The sequence below is a fragment of the Podarcis pityusensis genome (assembly GCF_964106645.2).
Source record: "Podarcis pityusensis genome assembly, chromosome: 4".
NCBI lineage: Eukaryota > Metazoa > Chordata > Lepidosauria > Squamata > Lacertidae > Podarcis > Podarcis pityusensis.
Genome location: NC_138027.1, coordinates 20,358,238 through 20,382,628, shown reverse-complemented (window position 1 = coordinate 20,382,628; position 24,391 = coordinate 20,358,238). Strand labels below are relative to the sequence as shown.

Sequence of the window (24,391 nt, the reverse complement as noted above, 5' to 3'; positions counted from 1 at the left end):
GAAGGTTTTAACACTTTGATGCAACACAAGCAAGAAGAGTGCTCTCCCGTGTTCTTCCAGCTTAGGGTCACATGGGGGGCTCAGCTGGTGCTCATAGGACAGAGGCCACATCCCAAAGAGGAGAATCACAGCAAGGCTAGCTTGGAAGTTCAGTCAAATCCAGTAAGGCACTGCCAGATCAGAAGCAGAGTAGCAGGGCAAAAAGGCAGCTTGTCAGCACCATGGAGAGCTCACAGTTGTTTAGTCGTTTAGTTGTGTCCAACTCTTCATGACCCCATGGACCAGAGCACACCAGGCACTCCTGTCTTCCACTGCCTCCCGCAGTTTGGTCAAACTCATGCTGGTAGCTTCAAGAACACTGTCCAACCATCTCGTCCTCTGTCGTCCCCTTCTCCTTGTGCCCTCCATCTTTTCCAACATTAGGGTCTTTTCCAGGGAGTCTTTTCTTCTCATGAGGTGGCCAAAGTATTGGAGCCTCAGCTGCAGGATCTGTCCTTCCAGTGAGCACTCAGGGCTGATTTCCTTCAGAATGGAGAGGTTTGATCTTCTTGCAGTCCATGGGACTCTCTAGAGTCTCCTCCAACACCATAATTCATGTGTTGCCAAATACAAAACTTAACACAACATTGGTCAAGCCCACGCCTTGACCATTCCCTTTCCTACCACATTGGCTGGGGAAGGGCCTTGCATGCACATTGTGAAAGGACCGTAGCTCAGTGATGTAGCATCTACCTTGCAAGCAAAAGCTCCCAGGTTCAATCCCTGGAGTCTCCAGGTAGAGCTGGGGGAAACTGCTTCCCAAAAGCAACTGGCAGTCAGTGTAGACAATACTGAGTTAGATGGACCAATAGTCTGACTCCACATAAGGCAGCTTCCGGTGTTCCAGTGCCACTGACAAAACGTCTATTTTCTTTCCCAGGTGTTGAGGTTCATCCCTGAAGCAGGTCACATCAGGAGGAGGGGCAGAACCAAGAACAATATGGCGCTGATCGATATTCAACTGGAGCACCATGAGCGTTGCGATTGTGTCTGCAGTGCAAGGCCACCTCGATAAAAAGAGAGCATGCCATCCCGTTTGCAACTGAAAAGGACCTCTTTCCCTTGAAGGAGGAGCAGTCTGCAGAAGTTGGCCCAGTGGCCACTGAACTTTGCTAACAGCCTGGCTTGTAGCTGGTAGAGGCGCCCACAGCCTCCCAACTCCAAGTACTAAGTGCCATGACAGCTAATCATTAATAACACTGATTTATGGTATCCGACTTCAAATATGGGATTAAGCAGTAGAAAACAAGAGAAGCCAAAAGCTGAAATCTTCAGTGCATGCAGTGAGCATGATAGCAGTATTCTTTTGGCTGAATTTCCCAGTTGGCTTTAAAAAAAAAGAATCAACCTACATGTTACACAGTGAGTAGGCATGCAGGTATTCATATGCTGCTGCACACAGCCCTTTGCGCACACAGCCTATTGACTTAAGCACACTTAAAATGTAAATAAGGAAAAATCTTATGGGCATACATGTATTCCAAATAGCTAATCTCAGTTTATACATATTCACCCAGTCCAGCATATGTACACCATGAAGAAACAGTTGCCCATACATGGATCTGACGTAATGGATATACGTTACAGAACATTAGTGCTGTATGGGGGAGCAGAAGACCACATCCACCAATGTAAGATACATATCCATGCCCATTATTTCGCATGCCTTGATATATCCATTGCAACACAGAGACCGCCAGAAGCAGAGTAAGCAATTGCTGCGGCCTGTGCATAGCCTTCTGCTTGCTCATAAAGTATTCTGGATTATGTTGAAGAGCTCCCCCTTATCCCTTCAAAATACAGGTTCAGATTCCCAAAAGACTATGATGAACAGAATCATATGCAATGCATGAAGTCTATTTTTGATTGGACTAACATCCACCAGTGTGCCATGTTGTAGCCCAGAGCTGCTAGACATCTTAAGTTACATTTAGTGTAGGAATGAATGGTTTCTGCATTGTCGGGAACCGCACTTATTCTACAGATAGTCATCGGCATGGTGGAGCTTAGTGGAATCCTCCATGGTGTTTCTGAAGAAAGTTTGGGAATCTTCAGCTGTTTCTATTTGGTTCTAGAATATTCCTTCCCATCCCACAATCCACACACATTTCTAGACCTAGGACTGAGGTCATGAGCACAATGCTTTGTCCAAAGACAGTAGCACACAAATAGCCTTAACAATGAGGAATGCAAGATAGGTTCCTCTGTTCCATGCAGAATTCTCACCTGGTTGGGTAGAAAAGCAAAATAACTTCCCTTCTTCACTACTTCATCTCATCCCTAATCTGCTCCTGTGTTTAAAGTGGAGCACCTTAGAAGGTTCCTTAATAATAATATGTATCATTTGTATAGTGTGTTTTTTTAAGTGTTCAAAGTGCTTCTCATACATTATATAGCAGCAATTTATTCAACAACCCCATAAGGTTGTTATACTTTTGTAAGGCAAATCAATATTATTATCCCCCATATTGAAAATGGGGGTGAGGCTGAGACTGAGAAACCACTTAGTGGTTTGACTAAGGCCATTTAAGTGAGGGCCCATCTGCACTATACATTAAAAGCACTATCATACCACTTTAAACAGTCATAGCATCCCCCAAAGAAACATGGGAACTGTATTTTGTTAAAGGTGTTGAGCTTTGTAAAGGGCCCCAATTCCCCTTCCAGAGCTCCAATTCCTGGGCTGGTTTAACAGTCAGTCTCTGTTTGCAGGGGCTCTGGGAACTGTATTCTCTGGGAGTGGGATAGGTTTCCCCTAAGAACACACATTAAAGGGACGCGGGTGGCGCTGTGGTCTAAACCACTGAGCCTAGGACTTACCGATCAGAAGGTTGGCAGTTTGAATCCCCGCGATGGGGTGAGCTCCCATTGCTTAGTCCCAGCTCCTGTCCACCTAGCAGTTCAAAAGCACACCAGCGCAAGTAGATAAATAGGTATCGCAATAGAGTGAGCTCCCGTTGCTTGATCCCTGCTCCTCCCAACCTAGCAGTTCGAAAGCACATCAAAGTGCAAGTAGATAAATAGGTACCGCTCCAAAGGGAAGGTAAACGGCGTTTCCGTGCGCTGCTCTGGTTTCGCCAGAAGCGGCTTAGTCATGCTGGCTACATGACCTGGAAAAACTGTCTGCGGACACACGCCGGCTCCCTCGACCAGTAAAGCGAGATGAGCGCCGCAACCCAAGAGTCGTTCGCGACTGGACTTAACTGTCAGGGGTCCCTTTACCGTTACCTAAGAACACACATAAGAACATAGGAAGATCCTGCTGGAGCAAACAAATGGCCCATCTAGTCCACATCCTGTTCTCACACTGGCCAACCAGATGCCTCCTAACAACTCTCAGCATCCCTAGCAAACTACAGTTCCCATAGTTCTTTGTGGAAAGCCAGGTCTGTTTAAGGTGGCATGCTACTGCTTTAAGTCTATAGTGCTTGAGTTAATGTCAGAGGTGAGATTCAAACTGGGGATCTTCAGTATCTTAGCCACTACACTAAACCAGCTCTTCCTGCATATGTACGTATTCAGTGGGCAAGAGTTGAGTTCTACCTTGTCTGTATTCTTTTAGTTGCATATAAAATGCCATACTTTTCTCATTGTATACTATAGTGTTAACTGCATCTAGTAGCTTCCATAGCCAAGTTTGAACTTTTGGCACTTAAAAAAAAAAGATCATGGGATTGAATTTTTGGTGAGGCATATTAATGCCTTGAGCCTCACCTGATTCTTGCTGAGTAATACTGAATGCTTATTATTTTCACAGAATATAGATATGCATTTACTGCCTGCCTCCTGGCAAAATAACATACTTTTAAAGGCTACTTCCATAGCCAGCTTTTGAACATATTATGAGAATGTGCTTTTGAACTTATGAGAAAGTTCTTTGATTAAGGTATGGAAGGGGATCCTTTCCAATCATGTTTTTGATTTGATTTCACCCACCCACCCAATGCGACTTGTCCAGTGCAAAATGTAGACCAGCTTAGGAGTTCAAGGCAATGAACTCTTGGTTGTGGATATAATGGGGAAAATAGGGTGAAAGATTTCACAGACAAGGATTTATACTTAACAGCAGTCTGAAGCTGCACTTCATTTTTATGGGTTGCTTTTTCATGCCTGTCTCTAAGGACGAAAGGAATGGTTTTACAATAGCATTTCCTGCATTAAACTGAAATTGGCTTGTTATCAGGTAATATTGTGAACTTTTAAACCGCCCCTGTTCTGCTGATTATATCAGTGGTAGAGTTCTAAAATTATCTCTGTCCTCTAGATTGGTTTCTTTTATCAAGTTGAATGCATTATCTGCTCCCTGTTTTTATATCTCTATCAAAGCCTTCTTGGAATACAGTTTAAATACTGAGTGAGTTGCCACTTAACATTCTGGTGGAACTCATGGGAAGCCAAACATGGCTTGTGGGATTTCTTGGTCTTCTTTTATTCAACTTGGGTGTATTTTTTTTCCAGGATGCCTCTTTAAGATGCTTAATTCATTATGCTCCTATACTCAGTGAGCAGCTTTGAAGCCAAAGATTCTCAGCTTTATTACTTATTTTGAAAAAGGTTCTTCACAATTCTTCACTTGGGCAAAACTTCCTAGAATTCCATGTTAATACCGAGAAACTAGAATGTGAAATATATGTGTGTTTATAAGCCTTAGTGGACACTATTAACTATACCGTTGTCCATGTAGGGCAACTGCATGTTTTTTCATGAGGTTAGAGTTCCATTTAGTTTGACTTTTTCATTGAAACTTGACTCTTTGCTTCAGGCATGTGGTGGGCTGTTCACAAGGGTGAATTTCATGCATTGGGATGTGTGTGTTTGTGTGACAGTGCATGTGAGCTCAGTCATAGGATCTACCACAGCCTTCCCCAATCTGGTGGCCACCAGATGTTTTGAATTGCAATTCATTTCTCACCATTGCTGAACTACAGAAACTGGAAGGTTACATGAGCCTGAGATTTGCTCCTGCCTTGATTTGGACCTTCCTTGTGAACAGTCCTAATAACCTGAATTAGCAAAAGTCATATTCTGCTTTGAAGGTGGGTTGGTTTTTTTTAACAATCAAGTGGATAAATTTATCAATCAATCAATAATATTCACAAAATGAACCAGGTTGGCTCTGCCAGCTCCTGTCCCTTGACACCACCTTTCATGTCCTCTGAGCTAGCAAAGAACATGATGCTCGTGTAGAGTGGACCATGCAAATGTGTTCATGTGCAACGTCTACAAAATCTAAACATCCCAAAGGCTAGGTCAGCACACCAGGTGTCGGGACTGGAGTCAGATACAAGTAATCACAAAAGAAACAGAGCTCTGTTGTCAGTCAACTCTTTAAGGAAACAACACACAACTCGGCAACACTTCTCAGTTGGTCTTGTCCCTATGACACAGTTTCCAGGCTTCCCCTCTCCCGGATGTTTTCCAACAGTTTCAAACAGTGTCTGTGCACCTCTGGCCTCTGTTCTGCTCTCTTCATTATTCTGCATGTTCTTTGAGACCAGGGAAAGGGGAGCTTGTCATAGCAGGAGGGGGAGACTCCTGGGATTCTTCAGCAGTCGCTTATCCTCCCTCCTCTACTCAGACACTGAACTGCTCCCTGTCACTGCTCACTAAACTCTGCTGCCCCTTCAGCATCCATCACCTTCTCCCAGTCTTCTTCCTCTGAAGAAGATCCCTTTCCTCAATGCCCCACCACCAATCCCCTGGCACCTCTGGGGTTTCCCTTGGGGGTCGCCCAGCTGGTGCCTTCCACCATTCCTCTTAGCCCAGCCAGTCCCTGACTCCAGGTGTAGCTTGCTCAACATGTAGGTGTTCCCCTCCTCTCCAGTGAGCTGACACAACTGGTTTTGAGGAATGAACTGTCAAAAAACAATGGCAGGGTTGATGCTAAGGCAATAACAAAGGAGGTAAGCAAACAGAACTCAGATGTATTTATTGCAAGGAATTATAAGCAGGCCATATTGCTGTTCTTTTCTTTTCCCCATTCTCCTCTTCTCTCCCCCCCCCCCATTATATTTGATACAATTTCTCTGGACACAATTCACTAGGAAGTTCCCCTGCACACACTCAATCAGAATGATTGTGAGCTGCCCAAAAGGACATTCGATTGCAGCATTTGTATGGAAGTTATGAGCCAGACCTCTCGTTTTCATTTGGTTCAAACAGTATCAAATCCATTGCACAAATATTACTTTCAAAGAATCATGAAATAGACCCATGCTTTCGAAGTGACTCTGCTACTTGGGAAGATTGCTTTTCAGAAAGAAAAGAAAGAGCGGAAATCACTGTATTCTTTAAGATAAGACTCTGCTTTTTTGAGGTGTGATTTATATATGTATTGTTGTTTTGTTGGTGTTATATCCCTAAAATGCTGCCTTTTCTAAACCAACCTTTTGACAGTTTAGCACACACAATATTTTGCCTCTTATGGTCAATTAAAAATAAACTCTAGCTTTTGAAGGAGGTGGTTCCGATTCATTAATACACATTGGCACGATTTAACATATGTGCACAATAGCTGGCATTCTTTCCTTTCCTGGAATTAGTCTCTTAAGTTTCTCATGCAGATCCCAGGCACCCATATGGCATAATGGGACCCCATTCCCCCTTTGTCCTTCCTGGCCAGCCCTCAGCTGGAGTGCACAGTCAGGCTCAAGGATTGGTCAACATGACTCTCCATAAACACCAATGGGAGAGTCTCATCTATGAAGATGTGGGATCCTTTTCAGCTGTGCTGAAGAAGAAAAAGAGTACCGATTTCCAGCAATTTCCAGCATTCTTTTAAAAAACAATGTTCACTTTTTCATTTAGATTATGTTGTTTGGTCAAATAGGATTGGTTGCAGTAATCCGCATGATTCCAATCAGACCAGCCCAAGACATTTTGCTGCCTGAGGCAGAGCAGAAAATGGTGCCTCCAGCCAACCCTCCCAGTCAAGATGCACAATTCTCAAGTCATCTGCCAGAAAATTATAGTTATTATTAATTAAATCTGCATGCTGCCCTGCATCTGACAATAGCAGGGCAGTTCACAAAATACTTATTACAACTTCCTCCCTCTCTTTCTGGGTGTGACTTTAATTTATTAATAATAAAAAAATGAAAAAAATACTGCCCTTTCATAACACCAAAAAATCTGCTACCTGAAGCACTGCCTTATTCTGCCTAATGCTAGGGCCAGTCCTGATTTCATTTAGAGTCTTCTGGGAATATCATCATGATCATCCTCAAGATGCCATGCACCTGACCATGTGATTGGGTGCAACTACCCATGTGACTAACTCAGCAAGGAAGCAGTGACAGTCAACGGAAACCATGCCTGGAGATAAAAGAGCAAGCACAGTAAATCTTAGAATTGAACAGTATATCAGTTGGGTGTGTAAGTTGAATATTTGAAGAATCAAATTATTTTTCTGGGAGAAATTTCAATTATGCTGTGCTGAAATATCAGGTTAAAAATATGTTGTTGTTGTTTTTTTTAAAATAACAACCCAATTTAGCGCAATACTAAAAATGAACAAAATGGGGGGCAGACTTCCGGGTTGGCGCCATCGCCGAATGGCGGACTCCCTCCGAGCTCCGGAGGGAGTCGGCTTGGCAGGGGCTGGGTCCTACCGCGCCGGCGACGCGGGGACCCTTAAAAACCACGGGCACGGGGCCCGTGGACATGGGGACTCGGCTGGTACCGTCAGCGCCCTCCCGACTCGTGAAGGAGCCTTTTTAAAGGCTACGGATCGGGTGCCTGGGAGTGGCGTGGTACTTTGAGTCTATCGCTTCCCCTGCCGAGTGCAGCCGCATGCCATTCGTCGGAGAGCGCTGGCTTCTTCCATTTGAAATTCGGACATTTAACAAAAACCCGTGAGTAATTGGGTAACCGGGTACAAAAGGAGGAAAAAAAAAAGGAATTTTTTTTTTTCGGATTCGGCACGAGCGGGGGGGATCTAAAAAGGAAGTCAGTCCCCTCCCTGATTGTAAACATGCTAAAACAAGGACTGAGAAACCAAGATCAATTCAGAAGTTTATTGCTGATTAAAAATACCAAATTCCACGATGGAATCATTACAAGAATTGTGCTGGAGGAGAGTCGAGGGTGAGAGGGAAAAGGCAACCCCCCCCCCCGGGAACCGGGGCGATTCAGAGAACCTGGTGGAGAGAGATGGAGAGTTTGACAGCTGTCAAAGTAGCTGTCAAATCTTGAGAATATAAAGAGGACTTTGCTATAAGTATTTTGCTGGTTAATTTTGATACAATTGGATATAAATATGGATACAAAATGTCGGGTGGAAAAAGAAACAACAATTTGACTTTTGGATGAGAGGACACAAAGTTATTGCAATCCCTTTAGAGGGGCTTTGGGACATTACAAGCGGCGTATATGGAAAACTACTCTGGGATGTGTACTACTGGTCTTAGCTCCCGGGAAAGTAGCAAAACTGAAATATTTGTTTTGTCTACAGAGGTGACAACACAATAGAATCTTTCTATTCAAGTAAGCTCCTGAATAACAAACCTCTGTAGTGATACTAGATTTCAGAATAAGAATGGTTTTGCAGCTGAACAAGACAGAAACCTGAGAAAGTAAGAAACAAAAGAGTAAAGGACCAACTACGCCACGGCAAGAACAATGGGAGGAGTAACAATGATCAAGGGAAATTAAAGGCCTCGATTAGACTGGACTTTTGAAATTAAACATCATCAAAACAAGTAAATTTAAAGAAAACCGGCAAGATGAATTGAGAAAGTTTGGCTGTGGACTTGAGACCTCCAGGCCGACAACATACAGACTGATGGACATAGGGAATCTAAACCGGGGAAGGGAGGGGGAATTCTAGAATCCAAAGGCTATGTAATCAACTTCTGGAACCTTCTTCTATTTTCTATCTTTTAAATTTTTTTTTTTTATATATATAACTTTGGTATTTTGATTTAACAAGTTTGGAAAAAAAAAAGAAAAGGGGGAATTCGTGGAAGGAAACGGGGTAGATTTTGGGGAAAAAAATCTTTGTTCTATTTTGTTAAAGGTGAGGAGTGATGTTAAGATTGTAATTTAAATTGGCTATTAGGCATAACATATTAGGTTAAATTGGGAATGAGAACTTGTGGAACCAACGTAGGGAAAGGGGAATACAGTCGGGAGGGGAAGGAGGGAGTCCCAGAAAGAAGGTTATGAAAATAAGGGTTTAAAATTGGTCTCTTTTCTTTCTTTTCTTTCTTTATCTTTTCTATCTTCTTTATTCTGTTATTATTGGAAATTTTAATAAATATGATTAAAAAAAAAAAAAAAATGGGGGGGTTAGCATTTTAGATCATCATCATCATTTTATTTGTATTCCGCCTTTCCATAGTTGAAACAATGCTCAAGGCGGCTTATAACAGGACAAGATTTACATAATTACAAACAATAAATAAAACACATCAAAAAGTACATAACCAAATGGAAACAATTTCCATGTAAATCATAAGATCTAAAACAATAATACAATGGACCCTCCAGTTACGTACCGCTCTGGATACGTAACTTTCAAGTTATGAATGCGGCAAACCCGGAAGTGTATTCTTCTGGGTTTTGCCGCGCACACATGCGCAGAAGCACTCTATAGTGCCATGTGCGTGTGCAGAAGTGGCGCCTTGTTACAGATTTTTCAGGGGGCGCGCAGACCCCCAGAATGATTAAATCCGTAACTAGAGTGTCCACTGTAGTATCAATAACAGCAACAGCTCTCTTAATCCCCCGTAAACAATATTCCAGCCCAAGAATCTGTTCAACAGCCTCAGCTTTTGTAGCTGGAGTCAGTCAGCACTCCACTCTCCCAGGCCAGGTGGGAAAAGGCCTACAAGGCAGGGTGCAGGTCTTCCAGGGCTCACAGCCAAGATGGTCTCATTTAAAGCAACACAGATAAAATTTAAAAACAATTTAAAAGCAGCTGCAGTCCTTGTGAAGCCTGTCAAGCCCTGCCCCAAGTCAGGTGGAGAGAGGCAAGGGTAGGGTCCATTTTCGATGCTCTGGAAAAGCTCCAAACACCAATTGCCCCAAAAGCCAGACACCGTCTATTAAAATCAGAGCATAAACTGCACAGTCGACAGGCAAATCCCTGGAGGAAACACCAAATGGGTTCCGATTTCACCCATCCTTGTGAAAAAAATCGCACATGACATTCACAATAACCTTTCCATCTTCAACACAAAGAAGCTTCATCCTCTGTAGCAACAGTAATCTCTTTCCAAAGGTCAGGCAAGGATTTTCATGTGCTCCTAAAACAAATGGCGAACAAAGGCAACTTCTAGTCTCAACAAGCCAAAATATTTCATTCCCTCTCCCCCACCCCCACCCTTCCCAATTACACAACATCTGAAAGACAATTACACTTTTTGGTTATTCAATCAAGATAAATGCTGCAGGATTGTGTGTGGGAGCGATTATTTATTTCTCCCCTTCGATTTTAATGAAGGCACTTGGGTCCAATTTAAATCTTTGACAAGGAAAGGTAAGCAAATTAGCTTTCCCTAAGAAATGCATTTTGCATACAACTGAAATCTTTGAGACTGAAAGATTTTGTTAATTAAAGGAAATCCCTTTGTAAGTTTTTTCTCCCCCAACAAAATGCTAATTGAAGGTACAAGAGAAAACAAAGCTTCCTCATGCCGGTAGGTATCAAATTTAGGACAAGGGAAAACACAGGAAAAGGCCAGAAAGATCTCTGCCAATTTTTCTTGGTTTTGTTGTTCTTTTAAAAAATAAATTTGGTTGGTTTATAGCAGAGTTAATAGCTTGGAAGCTGGAGCTACACAGTTCCTCTACCACACATCACTACCATTGCTTTAAAAAAAGAGTAAATAAAACACACTGAGGTCCCATTGGTAAAGAAAAAAATTGTTCTTATAGATTTTTCATATTTACAAGGATGGCTTTGGATTCTAAGCCTTCTCATTGCTGCCTCATGCAGTGGGGAGAGAGGGAGAGGGAATGAGCTTGGGAAGTTTAGTGGGAAACCACAAAGTTTATTTTCCCTGCTCTCTGCTGACTTGAGGCATGCAAGGTTGTTTATAGCCAACAAATCTTAGATACCAAATTCGTAGCTGTCTTTATTATGCATTTATTTTTTAAATCCTGTTCCCCACCCTTCTTCCCAAGCTTACTGCAGCTTGAAATAAAGCAAATTTAAGTTAAAACAGACAGTAATAATAATAATAATAATAATAATAATAATAATAATAATAATTTATTATTTATACGCTGTCCATCTGGCTCCCAACAGAATATTAAAAAGACAATAAAGCATCAAACATTAAAAACTTCCTGATATAGGGCTGCCTTCAGATGTCTTCTAAAAGTTATGTAGTTCTTTATCACCTTGACATCTTCAGGGAGGGCTGGTACCACTACCAAGAAGGCCCTTTGCCTGGTTCCCTGTAACCTCACTTGTCGCAATGAGGGAACTGCCAGAAGGCCCTTGGAATTGGACCTCAGTGTCCGGGCAGAACAATGGGGGTGGTGACACTCCTTGGAAGTATACTGGGCCGAGGCCATCAGGGGTCAGCAAACTTTTTCAGCAGGGGTCTGGTCCACTGTCCCTCAGACGTTGTGGGGGGCTGGAAGATATATATATATATATATATATTGGGGGGAGGAGGAACGAATTCCTGTGCCCCACAAATAACCCAGAAATGCATTTTAAATAAAAGCACACATTCTACTCATGTAAAAACACTCTGATTCCCGGACTGTCCACGGGCTGGATTGAGAAGGCGATTGGGCCGGATCTGGCCCCCTGGCCTTAGTTTGCCTACCCATGATTTAGGACTTTCAAGGTCAGCACCAACACTTTGAATTGTGCTCAGAAATGTACTGGGAGCCAATGTAGGTCTTTCAGGACTGGTGTTATATGGTCTCGGCGGCCACTCCCAGTCACCAGTCTTGTTGCCGCATTCTGGATTAGTTGCGGTTTCCAGGTCACCTTCAAAGATAGCCCCATGTAAAGCGTATTGCCGTAGTCTAAGCGGGAGATAACTAGAGTGTGCACCACTCTGGCGTGACAGTCCACAGACAGGTAGGGTCTCAGCCTGCATACCGGGTGCGGCTGGTAGACAGTTGCCCTGGACACAGAACTGATCTGTGCCTCCATAGACAGCTGCGAGTCCAAAATGACTCCCAGGCTGCATACCTGGTCCTTCAGGACCAGGGAGTCCCCCACACCTGCACCATGAAATCAATCTTCTTTAAGGGCACGTGGAACCACAATGTGACTTTATCCACTTGTTGAAACTTTTGTCTTTTTTCCCATTCTACTTGAGAGGAAGTCCTGAATGAGGTTTGAATTTCACTTCAGGCAAAATATAGCGATTACCTAAGGGAGTTTGTACTTTCACCTCTCTGGGACAATTTTTCTACTTAAAAAAAAAAAGGTTTTTTTGTGTTCCTTCCAAATCCCTCAGATGTTCTGCCTGACAGAAATAATCCCTGCATTAGCATCAACATTTGCCATCCTCAAAACTTGGCGACAGCCTGAGGGAAATGTGGTGCTCTTGTAAAATGCTGCAAGTTTACAAAAAAAACACCTCATTTTGGCTTCTCTCCTTTAATGCCCTGAAAAATTTAGCCTCAGAAAAGGAACCTTCAAATTAGTTTCAGGTTTCGCTTGAGGTGAAATTTCAGTACCAAGCTGAATACTTAATAAGCAGCAAGAGATCTGTACTGCACAAAAAGGTTTGTCGAATGAAAATATTTTTGCCACAGCCCTATTTTGAAAAGCTTGGGAACCTTCAGTAAAATGATATAGCTGCCTGCTCAGAAGTAAGTCACTTTGTGTTAAATGGATCAGTCTAGAGCAGCGATTCTCAACCTGTGGGTCCCCAGATGTTGTTGGACTACAACTCCCATCATCCCTGAACTCTGGCCTTGCTAGCTAGGGGTGATGGGAGTTGTAGTCCAACAACAGCTGGGGACCCACAAGTTGAGAAAGGCTGGTCTAGAGTTTGGTTTATGGCTGGCATTTGGGAAAACCAGGATTCTTGTGCCTTCAGAAATCCTACAGGTTAAACCCTTTCTAGAATGTGGAGATAGCTTCGCAATGATTGTATTGCCTAATTTTGTGCTATAGCTTGCCCTGATGGCAATCACTTTGTGATTGATACCCAGGGCACTTTTTCTTGAAATTCAGTTTGTGCTTAGCAGTCCCCAAAGGTTGGTGACTCCTGAGCTCCCAGGGCACTATAGAACACAAAAGACCTCAATGTTTTGAAGTAGCTAGAGGATTCAGAAAAGATATTAAAGCCCACTGCAATGCTTTCTCTGTGTCCTTGAAAATGGTCCAGAAACTTCAATTGGTCCAAAATGCCACTGTCAAAGTTCTATCTGGGATTAGCTAGATGAATATTATTCCAGCAGAGGCAAATTTAGGGGAGAGCGACCGATTCTCCTGCACTTGATGCCGAAATCTTGAACTGACAGCTTCCCTTCAGACTCTTAAACTAGAATATTTTACATATCCTTGCAAACGGGATACAAATCAATCAATTAATAAAACAGACCAATCAATAAACATTTAAATAAATAGTAAATAAACAATATGACTTGGTTCTGGAACTTTGCGCTGACAGCTTTCCTGCAGACTCTTAAACTAAAATATTTTGTTCATCCTTGTAAATGGGGTTGCTTTCTGGTTAACTGGATAAATGCCTCAGCAAACAATGAATTACACCAAAGACTGAAGGAAACCATTTCTGACTTGAAGAAAGAAAGCCCACAGCGATGTAATAACCAGCTGCTGCAAACTATATAAAATACCAGCTGCCAGCTCTTATCCATAACAGTATTTCTTCAGTTTTCTTCATATAATGCAGTGTGATGAATCTCAACACTGTTCAAAAAGCATAGATCCACAGCACACACTGTCTATTCAGACTTAAGCCCCACGGGGTTTAATGGGGTTTCGTCCTCAGCAGGGAAGGACTGTAATATATAATGTGCCATATAAATATAAATGTATTTATATTTCATGTGTGTTTTGACTATGGTCCATCAATTAATGAGAAAATGAATTGCAGAATGTGGGTTTTGTTGTGCTAACCTTGTTTTCAATGTGGCTGGTGAGTCCGGTCAGTTTTCTTTCATTCAACAAATCGTGTCTCAGTGTTCCGTATTCTTCAGCCTCCTCATGTGTCCAGACTTCCTGAAAAATCCATTATGTCCTCAGCAAGATTGGCATATAAGCACGGGAAATGGGAGGGAGCTGTCTATCACACTCCTAGTGGTTTTGTTTTTAAAAACAGACTTTTTGAACTTTTAAATAAATCAGTGTAGGGTTTTTTTAAGAAAGAAAAAAAACGCTTCCCTTAGGAACAAATTCAATGACCATGCCAGTCTCAAGCAGTTGGTAATTAGTCTCCTGGACATTCCACCTATGCACACTTTGGTTGGTCATTTCACAATTACCTTCCTCCTCCTCCTCCTCTTTCTTTCTTTGGTGATCACTTGTAGCCAAGTAAGATCGTCTTCTATGAACACGTTCTTAACAGTGAGTCCAACCTCCTAATATGCAGGAATCACAGCTATCAATAACCTTAACCTCCGTGCAAAGTAGCACTGTGACACCTAGGTAGCCTTCTGCCAGCTGCTGACACCACCAGGAAAGTCTGATGCGACCCACCAGCACAAGATGGGACTTAAGGAGAAGATTTTTTGCTGCACCTCAGCTGGTGCTGTTTAGCTTCCACTGTAGACTTCTGATACAGCAAGCTCCACCCAACACCCATCAGAATTATACAGAAATCCGAATCAAGTTCTAAAGTGCTCTGCAAATGAGGCACACTCTTCCATTGTCTCCCGAGAAGGAAGTTATTGTTGTTGTTTAGTCGTTTAGTTGTGTCCGACTCTTCGTGACCCCGTGGACCAGAGCTCGCCAGGCCTCCCGCAATTTGGTCAAACTCATGTTGATATCTTCAAGAACACTGTCCAACCATCTCGTCCTCTGTCATCCCCTTCTCCTTGTGCCCTCAATCTTTCCCAGCATCAGGGTCTTTTCCAGTGAGTCTTCTCTTCTCATGAGGTGGCCAAAGTATTGGAGCCTCAGCTTCAGGATCTGTCCTTCCAGTGAGCACTCAGGGCTGATTTCCTTAAGAATGGAGAGGTTTGATCTTCTTGCAGTCCATGGGACTCTCAAGAGTCTCCTCCAGCACCATAATTCAAAAGCATCAATTCTTCGGTGATCAGCCTTCTTTATGGTCCAGCTCTCACTTCCATACATCACTACTGGGAAAAACATGGCTTTAATTATACGGACCTTTGTCGGCAAGGTGATGTCTTCTTTTTAAGATGCTGTCTAGGTTTGTCATTGATTACTTTTTTACTATACACTAATAGTGAACTCATTCTCTGAGTGTGCATTCTTCTGTTGTGAAAGTGGCACCACCCATGCTCAAGATGAAGGCATTAGTACCCTATAGTTTGGAGGAACCCTATTGTTTGGGGATGGCTTGGCACCCTGCCCACTCCAGCTGCCAATCCAGTACATTGGGGACTGAGCATGCCTTGTCGCCTTACTGACTATTGGAGGGAGGGGAGGGAGTGCAGAAAAGAAACTCAGAAGAGGGAGAGAGAAATTGTACTTATTGTTTTTAACATTTCCTCATTGCTTTATACAAAAAAGGCTTCAAAGCAACTGAGCAAGATAAAATACAACCGATAAAAACAATTAAACCTAGAACGCTTAAAACATTGCATTGTACAAAATACATAAATTGTTCAAATAAATTTTAAAAAATTAAAAATTGTCCAATAGCACCTTGTTGTTGTTGTTGTTTAGTCGTTTAGTCGTGTCCGACTCCTCATGACCCCATGGACCAGAGCACGCCAGGCACTCCTGTCTTCCACTGCCTCCCACAGTTTGGTCAAACTCATGCTTGTAGCTTCGAGAACACTGTCCAACCATCTCGTCCTCTGTCATCCCCTTCTCCTTGTGCCCTCCATCTTTCCCAACATCAGGGTCTTTTCCTGGGAGTCTTCTCTTCTCATGAGGTGGCCAGAGTATTAGAGTCTCAGCTTCAGGATCTGTCCTTCCAGTGAGCACTCAGGGCTGATTTCCTTCAGAATGGAGAGGTTTGATCTTCTTGCAGTCCATGGGACTCTCAAGAGTCTCCTCCAGCACCATAATTCAAAAGCATCAATTCTTCGGTGATCAGCCTTCTTTAAGGTCCAGCTCTCACTTCCTTAGCACCTTAGAGTCCACCTAAGTTTGTTCGGGGTATAAGCTTTTGTGTGCATGCACACTTCTTCAGATACTTCTTCAGATCTGAAGAAGTGTGCATGCACACGAAAGCTTATACCCAGAACAAACTTAGTTGGTCTCTAAGGTGCTACTGGACAATTTTTTAATTTATTTTGACTGTGCCAGACCAACACGGCTACCTACCTGAATAAATTGTTCATTCATTGGCAACATCCTACACACCCCATTCAAAAAGAGCATCGCCGCAGAGTTCATCTTAGTTACCAAAAGCCTAAGTGAATAAAAGAGGTCTTGGTCTGGCACGTAATCTAGCAAGCTGGGACACTGAACTAAAGCAGTCCATGCTCCAAGTTTTTGATGCAGGTCCCAATGGCAATATTTTGCTGCTTTTGTCTATTTCTTTGTAAGCCACCTACCAGGAATGGGATGGGCTGTTGAAGGGTGAGAGGTAAGTTAGTAAATGCAACGTGAGAGAGAATGCCGCGGGAAATTTTCGAGCAGGCCAACTTTCAGCCGCTGAGCATGGGGAGAAAGCACTTAGCAATCTCTGATCACACCTCAAGTCATTGGAGTGACCTTGCTCTGCACTGCTCTCCTGGAATCAGATACAGTTCAGCCAAGTGGAACGGATGCCAATGAAAAGAGCACCGAAAAAGAGACGAAGAGAAAAGACCTCCGACATGTGAGTGAAAGGCCAATATTGCACAGGCAGCAGGAACAAATTGGCTTTTGAAAAATGTAGAAGTTATTTTTTTAAAAAAATAATGATTTCCATAGTCATATCAGTGCAATAAGATTCAGGAATCAGTGGGAGAGAGTAATTTCAGAGAAACCAGGAGAGATATTTTCTTGTCTTGGGGAAAAGATCCTCGGTAACAAAAGTATTCAGAAGTCTACAGTGAAAACTAAACAGCACCAGCTAAGGTGCAGCAAAATAAATAATAATAATAATAATAATAATAATAATAATAATAATAATAATAATTTATTATTTCTACCCCACTCATCTGGCTGGGTTTCCCCCAGCCACTCTGGTTGGCTTCCAACAAAAGATTAAAAATACATTAAAACATCAGTCATTAAAAACTTCCCTAAAAATGCCTTCTCCTTAAGTCCCATCCTGTGCTGTTGGGTCCCATCAGACTTACTTGGTGGTGGCAAGTGACATAATTTACCTAGGTATCACAGTGTTATAGGTGCTTTGTACAGAGGTTAAGGTTAAGGCTATCAATAGCTGTGATTCCTGCATTGCAGGAGGTTGGACTTTATCAGTGTTTCCCAAACTTGCGTCTCTAGCTGTTCTGGGACTACAGTTCCCATGAGCCCTGGTCCTGCTAGCAAGGGATGATGGGAGTTGTAGCCCCAAAACAGCTGGAGATCCGAGTTTAGGAAACACTGGACTAGATGATTCTTGGGGTCGCTTCCATCGCTACAGTTCTAAGATTCTACAATTCAATATTCACCAATCACATGTACTAACTCCTGCATCAGTGGCGGAATCAGATAAGTGCTGGAGATGTAATGAGTTTGATGGTACGTTTTATCATATGTGGTGGACTTGTAAAAGGGTAAAAGAGCATTGGGAAATGATATATAATGAACTGAAAAAAATGTTTAAAAGTATCTCCCCACCCAAAAAAAAAAAACCAGAGTCCTTTTCGTTGGGGATAATTCAAAGGGAAATTCCCAGGTATCAAAAAAGACTATTTATGTATGCCACTACTGCGGCCCGTGTTTTGTTAGCCCCCAAATGGAAAACCAGCGAGGTCCCAACCAAAGAAGAATGGCAACTTATGATGGAATACGCACAGATTGCAGACTTAACATATAGAATAAGAGAACAAAAAGAATGTATGTTTAAAGAAGACTGGAAAATGTTTACTGAACATATGGGTGAAAACTGGGTTCATTTAAAAATGCTGGTAGCATTAAGATAAATTCAACAGTGTCAATAAGTTTTGATGGATGTAACAATGGAATACTGAATGGCATAGTTCATGTAAAATATGCAGGGATGTACGGTATGCAAAATGAACCACGGAAAGGGAAGAAGGGAAGTCATTGATTTAAGTTGCTTAAATGAATATTTTGAAATGTAAATTAGAAAATTTAATTAAAAAGTTGTTTTTAAAAAGGAGAGGCGGTCTACGATACGATAATCTTTTTTGTCATTGTCCCACACAGAACAATGAAATTGAAAATCAACATCAGATATTCAGAAACCAACAAGCCTGCTATCCCAGCCTGGTTAGCCCCCTAAAAACTCTGATACCCCATAATTAAATACAATATACTCCCATAGAGACTACCTTACACTGAGTTTAAAACCAAAATTGCATTTGAATAGAAACTGTTTCTCAGGCGGCTAGTCCTAGTCTTTATAAACCTGTACCTTCTTCCAGAAGGCAGAAGCTGAAAGAGATCATTTCCGGGGTGCGCACTACAGTGGTACCTCGGGTTAAGTACTTAATTCGTTCCAGAGGTCTGTTCTTAACCTGAAACTGTTCTTAACCTGAAGCACCACTTTAGCTAATGGGGCCTCCTGCTGCCACTGCGCTGCCAGAGCACGATTTCTGTTCTCATCCTGAAGCAAAGTTCATAACCTGAGGTAATATTTCTGGGTTAGCGGAGTCTGTAACCTGAAGCGTATGTAACCAGAAGCGTATGTAACCCGAGGTACCACTGTATCTCTGCAGCTTTCTTATGACACCTAGAAGCATAGATTTGATCCAAGGTAGGGAGAGTGCACCCAATTATTCTCTCCACTGTCTTTACAACCCTGGACAACATTGTTTTTTCCCTGACCGTGCAGCTCCCAAACCAAACACACACTACCTTCTGAATACCAGTTGCTGGGGGTCACAAATGGGGAGAGAACTGTTGCACTCAGGCCCTGTTTGCAGGCTTGCCAGAAGACCTCTGGATGACCACTGTGACAACAAGATGTTGGACTGGATGGGTCTTTTCTCTAAGCCAGCAGGGTTCCTCTGATGTTCACCGACTGCCTCTTACAAAGCGAAATGAGGGGAGGAATAGGAACAGCATGTGCCATTAACAGGCTCTGTTGAAACTGCCCTGTTAGCATGTGTTCAAGCCAAAGAACCTCGGGTGGGATGAGACACAAGAAGCAGCTCGGTTTATTTGTCCAGCAAACCTATTATCAGCCACTCCTAGGGCAGCCAATATGGTGCCCCCCGCCCACAAACCCATTTCGAAGCTAACGCAATAGGACTGCAAAACTCAAAGTGGAGAGTTATAAAGAGACCCATTCATTTCCACCCCCAGACTGAGAAAAGCCATTACAGGGGGAAAACAAATTATTTAAACAAAGATGTATCTGCTTTAATGTCACGATTGAAGAGCATCTAGGAATAATACCGAGGGAGGTAGGAAGGTTTTGTGGCAAATGAATATGACTAAGAATATTGGTCTGGGTTATTTTATGCACCAGCAGCCTCATTACTCTCCCTGCACAGTCTGCTTTCTGCAGCATGCACTAAGCTAAATTCCATTAAAATCAATAGTGCAATTGCTCTCTATTGGGCACGGTAGTATTATGAGAAATGCAAATATTATGGAGAGAAAGTAAAGCTGAAAGCACACATATCTCCGGATTGCTCATCTTGAACCAAACGAAGGGTTCAGAATCAGCCTCAGTATGTAAGTACGCTCATCGACTGCACGCTAATATTTCTGTAATGTTGTCTGTGCAAACTTTATCTGCCTCTCTGTTGCCTTAATGTACTATTCTAGTGGTAATGTTTGAATTTCATCCTAGGAATTGAGGCAAGGACACAACACGGGGTTCCCTTTTTAAAATTTAATTTATGAATTGCCTATTTACATATGCATCAAAACCATTTGCAAGCACATCATAAAAACAGCTGAAAAGGGTCTGGAAAACAACTGAAGGTACGTTTAAAAACAATGCATCATCATCCAGCTGTAAAAGTTTGTTAAAACAAAAATGTCATCGTTTGTTTCCAAAAAGTACAGGTTGCAGATGACTGTCATAGCTCAGGAAGCTGTTCTCTAAAACAGGGGCAGCCACACAGAAAGCCCTGCTTCATGCTACTATGGTGCCGTTATGTCAGAGACATTAAGGATAGAATCTTGCACAGAACCTCGTGACCTATTGGATATATAAGGGATAAGGTGGCCTCCCAGTTAACCTGGTCCTGAGATATAGTGGGCCTTATGTGTTGGTGCTAAAACCTTGAACACAGCCTAGTGGCAGAACTGCAACCATTGGAAATCTAGCAAAGCAATGGGTTATATACTAGCTGTAAGCATGGAGGACAAATTCAGTTCCATAAGGATATAAAGCCAAATCTATCAGATCCACACATTCCAAAACAATATGCAAAGCGAAACACCAACCATCCTTAGAAATTTGCACTGTGCCAAAGTTTGCAGTGCAATTCCCCAGCTAAGCAATGTTCATTACAAAAATGGATATGCTTGTGGAGTGTGCCCATAAAAATGAAGATAAGAATGAAAATAGTATACAAAAATGCATTTTATTGGGGGAGAAACTGCTTGAAAAAATGTGTACATTAGTCAAAATGAAACGCGTTTATTAGAAGTCAACACTGAAATGCTGGTGAGTTTTTGTGGGTGGCAAGAAAAAATAGGTATAAAAAAAGAATCCCTGGATACCAAGATCCAAGTCTGGGGCAAGTACTGTTTGGTGAAAAAACCCCAGCAGAGATTTAAAATCACAAAACATGCAGCAAAGTAAAGTTTTGAAATATAGGTTGTTTGAAATATGCCCTTTGAGTTCCAAAATAGTCCCCACTTTCCCCAGCATAGAAAAAGACCACATGCTTAGTAAGTTAAAATTGGTTTACTTACAAACTCTCCAAAGAGCAGATTCATGTGCTTTTCCAGTCCATACAGCATTCAGAAAAATACAGGCAGTAAAACTTGGCTTAGATACAGGGGTGAAAGTTCCTATTATTCTTATTCTGATTAGCCTTTTACTCTAAGGCAGGGGTAGGCTGTTGGAAAACTAGCCCACTTGGGAGAGGCTGGCCCGGCTCCCCGGCTCCCGGGGCTTGTTTACCGGTGATCTACCCTGGCTTCTGGCTTCCCTGCAGTCCAGGAAGATCTTGATAGGCGACATCTCCCAGCGTGGAAGATGCACACCCCCTCTCTCCTGCATGCCAGTAGGAGAAAGAAGAAAGCAGTCAGAAAGTCTGTTACATTTCTACGATTTATTTTCTGACTGTACAACTGTACAAAAACATGTCCGTTCACTCAGACTTCTCTCCAAGCAACTGCGAAAGACTTCCTTCACAAAAACAACAGGAAGGTCTCATATTACACAAAGAACAAAGCCCTGTGAATTCACTGTAGCTTCCGGTCTCACAGTCAGCTCCACCATGTGATGTAAATATCGAGCTGCCAGTTTGCATAGCCCAACATACTCCCCCATATGATTCGACGTTAGCTGCGAACAAAGCTTTATCCAGAGAAGAAAACAAACAGTTGTTATACACATAACAATCCCCTGTTGTTTCAGTTCCACCTTTGGAACTACCCGCCACTGGTTTCACCAGTGTAACTCTCTGGTTGTCTGTTTTCCAATGAATGAGTGCTTTTGCATTACCTCGGCTAGGGAAGGTAGTATTACGCTTAGCAACTCCTAGTTGTGTCTTTGTCTCTGACTTAGACACACCTTTAACTTGGTTTGAGTTGTTAACAATAGTAACACATGCAACAGCTGAGTTAGCAAACTCTTGAGAGTACCTTTTGGGTGGTATGCCCTTTGTGACTCTCTCAGACCTGCGAATGAGGTGCAGATCATCCTTGCTGACTGGTTCGTCCTCTGGACTTTTGGGAGAACCACGCCCAACAGTAAACAGTGGTTCAGTCAATTCTAGTTCAGCCTTAACCTGTGGAGGACTAGACATTGTGTGTGAACCCCTCTCAATGACTGTGTCAGCAGAACTCTCTGAGCTCTCTGTGTCACTCTCAGTATCAGAATATTCATCTGCATTGTCATCAGTGGGAAAAATGTGGAGAACCTCTCTCCCCTGTCTCGGAGTGCTCTCTAGAAACTTTGTGAGAATCACCTGACCAGATTCAGGACTTCCGGGTTGGCTCCTCCGGCAATGGCAGAGCTCCTCCGTTCGGGAGGAACTTGCTCTGTGAAAAACAGGGTCTGACCGCCACGGCGAAGGTGGAGACCCATTGAAATCACAAGCGGGAGAAGCTTGTGAACCTGGGATTCGGCTGGCACCTTTTGCGCCTCACCTACTCGCGGGGAAACCCTGTTTTGGGAATCCGGAGCGACATGGGGTGAGTGGCGCGGTGCTTTGAATCGACTGCTTCTTTCACGGAGTGAAGCCGCATTGCTGTTGCCGGAGAGCGCTGACTTTTTCCTGTGGATAATTGGATTTTAAACAACTACTCGTGAGTAAAACGGAAAATTGGGTTCTTAAATACTTTAATTCGGCACTGAAATGGGAAGGTTATAAACAGGAAGTCCGCCTCCCATTTTTGTAAATAGACTGAAGCAAAGACGTTACAAGTTAAAGCCTTTGAAAGCTTTTGGCAAAGGATTAAATTTCCACCGGTTTAAAATACAAAACCCCCCTTGGAAGCAGGAGAAGAGGGGCAAATTTTGGATCTAGTGAGCCTGCAGGAGAGAGTGAAAAAATCAAATTACCACTGCTCTGAACCTGGGAACGGGCTGCCAGATGACGTTTGGAGAGAGTGCTTTTGACAGAACGGATTTGACAGCCAGCTAAATAAGAGTAAGATACTGTTTCCATTGTCCTTTTCTGCGTTTAAAAAAGAGGAAAAGTAACTGAAAATTTCTCTTTAATGCTTGAGTTGTGCTTGAAAGAACTGATACAAGTGGAGACTGTTTCCCTCTAGAGGGAGCTTTTGAAACTGTTACAGGAGTATAACTGGGGGATTTCCAGCAGCAGATAAGGATTCTGAGAACCAGAGAGCGAGCTTGGACTATTTAAAAATGTTGACAGGAGAGGCCATTGTGACTGTTTTATGTAAGATAAGCTGTTCGCTGGGACAGCTTCACAAGAAGATGGATGACATGACTTTCAAAGTTGATAATTTGGAACAGAAAGTGACCAACTTGAGTCAAAAAGCGAACACCAACACAGAAATAATTCAGGACTTGGTACAGGAACCCATTTTGGCAGGACAAATGGTGGAGGAGAAGGAGGAGAAGGAGAATGCTGCTGTTGCTGAACATAAAATAATACAAGTGAGATCTGTGGCTTTACAGAAGCAAATTGAGGACTATAAGTTGAGGCCTTCTATGATTGAATCTAGGAAAAGTCAGACTCCAAGGAATGGATCCCGGCTTGGATTAAAGAAGGAAAGTTGCGGTCATGAGAGGGTTCTTAATACAACAGAATGCAATAAAGAAAAGAACTCAAAATGAGAAGAAGGATAAGATAATGGATAAAATAAAGGAATGTGAAAAAAGACTGAGAGTAAACCCCAAATCTCAAGAGATTTTGAGAGACTTAAAGTTATACCAAGTACAATATATGAAAATGATGAATCAGGAAATAGAATGGAAAATTAAACAAATGAGACAAAAGACTTTTGAGTCGGCCAATAAATGTGGTAAACTATTGGCATGGCAAATGAAAAAGAGACAAAAATTAAACACAATTACGAACTTAGAAGTGGAAGGAAGAAACATACAGAACCCTGCAGAGATCAGAAGCTGTTTCCAGAGGTACTTTAAACGATTATATACTCAAGGGCCACTGAAAGAAACAGATTTAGACCAATTTTTGAAAACAAATGGATTACAAAAAATATCTCAAGAAAACAAATTAATTTTGAATCATAGAATAACTGAACAGGAAATAGAAGGTGCCATTCAAAACATGCAATTGGGTAAATCTCCAGGACCAGACGGTTTGACCTCTAGATATTACAGATCTTTAAAAGAATGGTTAATTCAACCATTGAAAGAGGTCTGCAATGAAATAATGGAGGGAAAAAGAGCACCAGAGTCGTGGAAAGAAGCATATATTACACTTGTACCAAAAACAGAGACTGAAAAGACACAGCTCAAGAACTACCGCCCTATATCGTTACTGAATGTGGATTACAAAATTTTTGCAGATATTTTGGCTAAGAGAT

At 42.4% G+C, this 24,391-nt stretch overlaps 1 protein-coding gene across 1 annotated transcript in view; it reads left to right on the top strand.

The window, feature by feature from the left end:
* Positions 1 to 6,495, top strand: part of PDGFD (platelet derived growth factor D) — a 142,059-nt gene extending 135,564 nt beyond the window's left edge. Inside the window, exon 7 of the mRNA XM_081002288.1 lies at positions 920 to 6,495. Within this exon, the coding sequence (XP_080858414.1) occupies positions 920 to 1,054 (135 nt within the window). The 3' untranslated portion in view covers positions 1,055 to 6,495. The remainder of the gene's footprint in view (positions 1 to 919) is intronic.
* The last annotated feature ends 17,896 nt before the right edge of the window (positions 6,496 to 24,391 follow it).